Source organism: Tenrec ecaudatus, chromosome 10 (assembly GCF_050624435.1).
Source record: "Tenrec ecaudatus isolate mTenEca1 chromosome 10, mTenEca1.hap1, whole genome shotgun sequence".
NCBI classification, from domain to species: Eukaryota; Metazoa; Chordata; class Mammalia; order Afrosoricida; family Tenrecidae; genus Tenrec; species Tenrec ecaudatus.
Window position 1 is genome coordinate 138,694,046 of NC_134539.1, and position 8,202 is coordinate 138,702,247.

At 58.1% G+C, this 8,202-nt stretch overlaps 1 protein-coding gene across 1 annotated transcript; it reads right to left on the bottom strand.

Moving 5' to 3' along the window:
- Positions 1-257: 257 nt before the first annotated feature.
- Positions 258-2,781, bottom strand: SOST (sclerostin). The gene is made up of 2 exons (XM_075561912.1): positions 2,562-2,781; positions 258-679 (listed from the first exon to the last, which is right to left on the bottom strand). The coding sequence occupies exons 1-2, from the start codon at positions 2,779-2,781 to the stop codon at positions 258-260; spliced, it is 642 nt and encodes a 213-aa protein (XP_075418027.1).
- Between the last annotated feature and the right edge of the window lie 5,421 nt (positions 2,782-8,202).

Below are 8,202 nucleotides of genomic sequence, written 5' to 3' on the forward strand. Positions count from 1 at the left end.
CCCAGGCCTTCCTCACTCTTCTCGGCGCCCTTCAAGCCCCCCAGCGGTTAAATGGCTCTCCCCCCCAACCCTGAAGTGGGGCAGCCAGGATGAGGAGGCAGGGGCTCAGTGTCTCTGACCCCCTCGCGGGCGGGGAAGGGGCCTGGGCTGGCCGCCCGGATCCGGCGGGGCCTGGCTGCCTCCCCTGGGCTGCTGGCGTTTGGAATGGAGTACAGAGAGTTGGGGGGCGGCCGCCCGCCCGGGAGGCGCCGTGGGCTCTAGTAGGCGTTCTCCAGCTCAGCCTGGTTGGCTTTGGCGCCCCGCGCGCGGGGCCGCAGTTTGCGGCCCTTCTGCGGCCGCGCCGCCTCGGGCCCGAAGTCCTTGAGCTCCGACTCGTTGTGGAAGCGGGTGAGGCGCTTGCACTTGCACGAGGCCACCAGGCGCACCTTGCGCGCGCGCGGCGCCGCGCCGCCGGGACACTGCAGCTGCAGGCGCTGCGCGCGGTAGCGGTCGGGGATGCAGCGGAAGTCGGGCCCGCTCGGCCGCCACCACTTGCCGCGGCCGATGGCGTTGGGCAGCAGGCGCGCCGGGCCGCACTGGCCCGAGCACACCAGCTCGGTCACCGGCTTGGCGCTGCGGCACGGCCCGTCGGTCACGTAGCGGGTGACGTGCAGCTCCCGGCAGCTGTACTCCGACACGTCTGCGGAGAGAGGCGCGCCCCGCCGCGTGAGCTGGGAAGGGCAACTGCCAAGCCAGGACCCCCCTCCGCCTCCCCGGACCCCTTCCCGACCTGGGCCCCTGGACGCTTCCTCTACAGCCTACAAGGTGGTCCCAGGTGTCAGGCTGACACTGCTGCCGAGGCACTGCGCGGGGTTCAAAGGCCAACTCCATCCCGGTTTACCGGTGTGATCCAGGACAAGCTCCTTAACCTCTCTGTGCTTCCTATCTGTAAAATGGGTTTCCCTCGGGACAGAGTGAGCGCTAGAAGTGCATCTGGTGGGCTCTGGACTCCCCCAAACTCCTTTCCAATCAGCTGGGAAGAGTAGGGAGTGAATGGAGAAGGGAATTGGGGTTCACTGAAGCTACTACCAAGGGAAGACATAGAAGGAGAGAGAGGTCTCGGGATACGAATTAATTCGACCTGGAAGAAACGAAGTCTTTTGTTAAAGATGAGGGGCTCTGAGGTTGTGGCAGAGCCAGGTCTCCCAGGAGCTCCGGTACCTCCAGGATCCTATAGGGATGGAGCCTGGGCTGTGCTGGGGCCTGAGCTGCTTCGGACAGAAAGCCTGGTACCAGGCCCTGAATGGGCACCTGATGACCCAGGCTTGCTCCTTGCACACACCTTGGTCCTGTCACCTACAGTGGGCTTGGCTAGGTGGGAGACCCCACGAGCACCTCTTCACTCGCACGAACGTCCCAGTGTGACAGAGGTGAAAAGGACTCCCATAGATGTCTGGAAACGGTGAAGGGGCAGGTGGCCCTGGAGAGCGGGCCGGCAGCAGGGAGGTAGGTAGGACTGCCTTCCTCTCCCTGCGGCTGGGGGCCTGGTGTCTGGGGCAGCCAGGAGGCTGCAGGGGTGATGTGTGTGTGTGGGGGGGGGCTGTTTGCTTAGGGAAGGTGGCATTTGGGGCTTTCCGACATTTCCTCTGAAAAGAGTGACCTTGTTTTGGGCACATGGCTCTCCTGAGTGTCCAGGGAAGCCACGGGCTCCAGCCATCTTGTTCATCTCTGACAGCTAGAAGCCACCTGGCACTGCCCAGCTTCTCTGGATCCACTGAGGTCACCACTTTCTTACCCTCCTCAGCCTGGGCTCCCTCCCCAGGAATGAGGCACATCTGGTTGGGCGAGGGCTCCGGGCAGAATGATGCCACCCAGTTCTGTCCCTTGCACAGAGGATGCTGCCACTGTGTAGACCCGGGTTTCAGCTCTTACCCACGGCAGGGGCTCACACGGAGTCTTCACCTCCTGGGCTTCCAGCTAGAGCTCCCAAGCAGGGGATGGCAGGGACCTGATGGGGTCCTACCTCTCTGGCTTCTCCTCCCTCGCTGCTTTGGGGAGATTTACTCCAGCTCTTAGCCCCTAACACATCCCCCTGGAACACACACATCCCCTGAGTGACTCAGAATTGATCAGCCTGGGTTCAGATCTCATCTCTGCTCACCACTCAGTTACTTAAGTTGGGGGCAGTTTCTTCACTTACAAGCTGGGGCTCCCCATCGTGGGTCTTCCCCCAATGGCTCTGTGGGCTCCAGGGCAGTCCAGCCTGCCGTGGGGTACCAGGCATGCAGCAGATGCCCCAGGAGGGTGAGGCTCCTCCCCTCCGCCTCGTGGTGCCTGCAGCTGGACCTGGTTCCTGAGTCTTTGAACCCGTTTTTCTATTGCACCCCGGAGCCCATCCCAATGCTGTGCCCTCAGGCCCCTTGGGCCTCCCTTCTGTCAGGGAGTACCCACTCCCTGACCTCCACCTCCTGCCCCTGCACTCCTGTCCCAAGGCTGCACTGGCATGCTATCCAAGACTGGGGCTGGCAGAGGCTGAGGGTCTCCCCGCTTCCAAACTCCCAATGCTCCGCTGCGCCTCCTACCTTTGGTCTCAAAGGGGTGGTGGGGAGGCCGCCCTCCGTTCTCAGCCCGGTTCATGGTCTTGTTGTGGTCCAGCTCCGGCAGGGGCTCGGGGTACCCTCCCAGCTCGGGGATGACTTCCGTGGCATCATTCTTGAAGGCCTGCCAGCCTTGGCCCTCCACGACGCGGAAGGCTGCGTGCACCAGCACACAGACGAGGCACAGGGCTAGAGAGAGCTGCATGGCGCCACCCGGAGAGGGACCCGGCTTTCCAGTGGCACAGGCTCCAGTTCCCAGCCCAGGCACCGTGGCCTTTTTAAACACCCCTCTGCGTCGTGCCAGCCAATGGGGACAGGATGGGGCAGGGCTGGCCCCACGCTTCCTTTAGCCCAGGGGGAGGGCCAAGGGTGTGCTCAGAATAAGCCCTCCCCCAAAGACTTTGCCTCCAGCTCAGCAAACTTCCAACTTGGTGGTGGCTCCCAGGTGACCCAGAGAGGAGGCGGCGTGTGAGGCAGCCCCCCCTGCCCCCCTCGGGCTGGCGATTGGTTTACAGATATAGCAAAACGTGCTCCTGGTTCCCAACCTCCCTAGGCTTCTGGGCCCTTCTATCAACAATTTTGAACCGGCTTCACAGAAGGGAACAAGGAAACGTGCCACTCCAAGTCTTCGGCAAGGCTGAGCCGAGCAGTCGTCAGTCGCAGACCATGTTTGCTCATGTCCTCAGGGTGTGCTCACCCCTACCCCCTACACACACACACACACACACGTAGAGGCAGACGGATGCTTTCAAAGACATTCCCCTGGGCCCAACTCCCTGGAACTCAGAATGTATTATTCTAACCAAGAACGACTTGCCTCTTAGAATCTTCTGGAAGGCAAATGGGTTGGGGGGGGCACTGAGAATGCCTGCTAGGGGATAGGGGGTAGGAACTCTGGTGACAAGTCCAAGGCCAGCAGGTCACATGGCTGCAAGCAATGAGGAAACCTCCCCAGGTCACAGTGACAGGCACATCTCAGCCAGGACACTCACTGCAAGGCTGGCCGGCCAGCCGAAGTGCCCAAATTGGTATGCCTCTGACAGGCGGTGGTGAGGGAACCGGCGAGAATCTCTCTTAGCAAAAGCCAAGGCCAGTACTTTTAGCACAGGCTTCACACCCCCACCGCCACCCCCATCTCCCATCTCATTACATTTTTCACAGATGGCTTGAGTCTGTTTTTCTTTTTTTTAACCTCCTTGCAGACCATGAGACGCAGCACCTGGAGGATCCCAGGTCCCACTGGACGCAAAGAAACCACAAGGAGTGAGACCTCCACCCTGGAGCTGACGGAGGGGCTGTGGGGCTGGGGCCTCTGAGGTGGCAGAAAGGTTCACACCTGAGGTGCCAGGAAAGAAAGTGGGGCTGGCAGAAACCTTCAGCAGAGATGGATCCTTTGATGTCCTCACCCCTCCTGGCCCTGAAGGGAGGCTGGGAAGGGGGCTATGGGCCTGACCCCCTTGGTATGTTAGCTGAGCCATGAATCAGGACGCCCCACCTGCACCACCTCGGAGCGGCCCTCGCCACCTGCCTCAGCTTGCATGTCCCTGTGTCCATCTGTGGCCGGCCGTTTCCCCATTCATCACGGGGCACATGAAGGCAGCTACTCTGACAGATTTACAAGCCAGACAGAAGCCCCTACAGGAAGGGCCCTTTCTGATACCTGCTTCCGAAGCAGGCTTCCTTGGGGCAGAGGGAAACAGCTGTGGCCATTGTTGGGCTGATCGATCTGTCCCAGGCCCTCTCTCCGTACCCCCCTCCCCCAGTCTATGACCCTCCGGCCTCCCTTATCCCAGCTGTGGAATGTGGACGGTTAACCCTATTATGGCCGGACACCTGACTGTTCGCCTTCAACGTAGGAGAGGGGCTGCCAGGGACTGGAGGTGCCTGAGCTGCCGGACAAGCGACGAGCTTTAGCTGCTGCTGGGTGCTGCTGGGTGCTGCCAGCCCAACACAGCTACTGGAGATAAGGGGCAGGTCCTTGGGGCTTTTCTGCCACCTGCTGGACATGACGGAGAAGCCGGGAGCTGGAAAAAACGGTGCCACTTGGGGGGTGTCTTTCGTTTCCTTTATTTTATTTTATTCGAGCTGAAGTACTTTACAAGAAAAGGAAGGCTCCCATGAAGAAAATAATAACTTATAAATTATCAAGGGTTCATGAAGGAGGGAGGGAAATGAGCCGATAGCAAGGGCTCAAGTAGAACATGTTTTGCGAACGATGATGGCAACAACGGATGGATGGATGGATGGATGGATGGATGGATGGATGGATGGATGGATGGATGGATTGCGATAAGAGCTGTCAGAGCCCCCGGTAAAATGATTTTTTTAAAGGAACATTTCAAAGTTTTGCGTGAAGTAACATGCTGCCGGTGACAGGATAATATCCATTCACCTAAAAGGAAGTCCAGTTAATAGAACTCTTATTCAGATTTACTTATCAGCCACTCAAGCGAATGATCAAGAAATCCAGTGATCTGTCCTAATGAACAACATTAAAAGTTACATCTGAAAAGCAAAAAAGAAAGAAGAGGAGGAGTCCGGTTGACTGGAAACACTAACATATCTGTGTCCCCATGAGCTCCAAGGACGACCCATGCTTCCCACAGAACCTACAATCAGCACCAATTTTCTTCCTTGGACTCATTATTAGCTCCCTATTTCGGTCCCCACCCCCCTGCCAAGAAGTGCATGATTTGAGTAAGTCTACGGCGCACATTGGCTTCCCATTCAGCAATTTGTAGAGTCTGGTTTCGTGCCATGAACTGTGGTTCCTGCCCCCTAACAGTCCTCTCCCCACACCTTCTGTCCTCCATCCGCTCCTGCGCCCCCTGCCTGCTAAGCTGGGTGGGGGGGCAATGCTGCCTTGCATGTCATGTGGCTGCTTGTTTGCTTGTTCTGGGGCACACTACCCTTGTGGTGTGATTGTTCACGTGGACTAGGCTGCTGTTTGCCTGAAAGGGGATCTCTGGGGGAGGTTCTGCTCCTGGTTCCACCTGTCTCGAAGGGACGGTCTCGGGGTTCCCCCAGTGTCTCTGGGGCTAGAACCTCTGGCCTTCTGGGGACGTCTCATTCTGTCCTTCACTCCCTCCCGCCCTGATCAGGGCCTTCTATTCTGATCCTGATCCGAACGGTCCGGCTCACGCCGTCCAGTCGGCGTCTGATTCTGACCTCGAGCTAGGGGAAGGACACAGGAAGGTGTGGGACCCGGGGAGATGCAGAAAGAAGCATGCTGTTCAACAGAGGGAATGACAGCTATTGCCATTCTGCTGTGGACAGACAGACAGGAGGGCAGGGATTTCCAGATGTGAATGCCGGGTATGACGGGTCGAGTTTTTAGCAGACATAGTTCAGAGTTCTCCTGGAAGCTCCTCCAATCCGCTGCCCCCACCCCAGCTGCTCAGGCCTGACCAGGAAACCAGGCGGGCCTTCACTCCCGTGGGGTCACTGCATGTAAGCCCGCTGTGGGCAGGCTTCTCCACGAGGAGTTTGGGCCGTCCATCTTCTTAAATGGAATTTAATCGCCTGGTCATTGAGCCCTTGTTTCCAGCAAGGCTGTGTGTTTTTCTGTGGGATGATTCGCCAGCTTTCTTGTCTAGGAAGCTACCTGCTCATTTGTCCACTTGGCAGCCACACCATGAAGCAAAGCCTCTCACCGGCCCCCAGAAGGAGAACATGCGCCCGCGCCAGGAACCCCACACTGGACAGAAAGATGGGATTCGCACCAATCATACCCGTGGCTGGTAGGAAGTGGACTGAGAAAGGTTCTGATGCTTTGGTTGGGTTTTGCTTGGCAGGAAAATGTGGACAGTGGCCTCCCCCCCCAACCCCCAACTCATCCAACAACTGCTTTTTTAAAAGGATAAGGTCTTGGGGCTCTTCGGGGGGAAGAGAACAATCTCTTCCTGCTGGAGTAGATTGAGTTCCTCATGGGAGAGACCCCGTTTGGGCTGGACCTTGAAGGACAGGCCACATGTGGGATGCCAGTCCTTGGACTCCCCAGCATCATGGAATCTCCGCATTTGAAAGGAACCCCAGCCCCCCTCCCTCCACCACCCAGCGTCTCTAGCTGCTAGAGATGATCAGGGCTCTCCTGACAAGCCCTAACTTGTTTCCCTGGAGTTCCTCAGAGAGACTGTAAGGGACAGAGTGGCACTGCCCCGGGCTGTCCGTTCCAAAGCTGTCGGTTTGCCAGTGACAGTGAGAACAGTTCGTGGGTGAGCACTGAACCACTGCGCCACCAGCGCTCCTCCGGCTGGCTTTCCTGGCTGCGTCTGCAAACATGTTCTGCTCCTACGGAGCAGTGGCCAAGGGAATTTCTGGACCTGGAGAGCACTCTGTGTGCGTCGTCATCGTTGTCAACGCCTGCGCTGATGAGTGTTCGAATCCCCCTCCCCCTCTGCAGCTGAGGACGCCTCTGCTCTGGTGCAGCGGGGGCCGGGCCGGGCCGGGACATATGGAGAGCAGCTGGGAAGGGCCCATCCCACACGCTCCAACTCTAACAGGATGCAACGTCCACTCCCTTTGCCTGGTAGATCAGGCCCTACCTGCCCCACCGAAGCCGCTTCCAGTGCCTGCAGGAGCGACTCAACCACCGCTGGCCCTGCCTGGAGTGGCCCTGGCTGTAAGACCCTGTGTGTCCGGAAGATGTCCCCATCCTCCAGAACCTTGCAGGGGCCCCATGGGTGCATCTTGCTGATTGTGACTGGCTGATGCCTACTTACTGAGAGTTGGTGGTGGTGATGAGAGATTGGGGGAGGGGGGTTCACCTGGCTCATGAGGTTCACACTGCTTCTCCTGAGATGCCCAAAGGTTACAGACCTGTGTACAGGAATCCCTGTACGTTCTAATTATTTTAAAAGACAATGCGCCCATTAATCATATCTGCTCCACAACCCCTTTGAGTGAACGGGAGACCACCTGTTTGTGCAGAATTGCCGCCAGGTTAACTCGGTTTGGCGTAGACTTCGGAAATGAAAACTCTCGGCGTTTGAACTTCCCATAAATGTGTCATCGGGTCAGAAGCCTGCAGCTCTCAGATTGGAGTGTTTTAAAGAGATTGCTTGGGCAAGTCGACTCCTAAATAATGACCCACGCGGGCCCAGGGCGCGCCTCCTTAGCTCTGCGGCCTGGGATGTGTGCGACACTCTGCTGCCACGGCAATGGACAGAAAGGAGCAGGGCGCAGGCAGATTGTCAGCCCCCAGTCTCATGTCCAAGCTCTGTGCTCCCCAAAGCAGCCGGGAGCTCTCCGAGCGTCCACCGATCCCGATGCAGCAGCATGCCTGCCACGGGATCCCATTTTTATGTTACAAGTGGATTGGCACGGCCGCACACCGTGACCAAAATATAGTGATGAGTCAAGAAAAAAGGCAAAGGGCAGACGCTTTCCCGTTTATGAGGGAGAGGGTACCTCTCAGTACACACACGTGCGTGTGCGTGGGATTTCTCTGAGAGATGAGGCGGCAGCGCGCGGCTTCCTCTGGGGAAGGGCCTAAAAGGATTGGGGCTAGAAGGAGACACACTGTTCTATTATCAGGGGCTGACTCAGTGGCAGCTAACAACAAACAATGGTGAAATGCTATGCCTCGAAGGCAGGAGAAAGCAGCCCTGTGCACTTGGCTGCTACC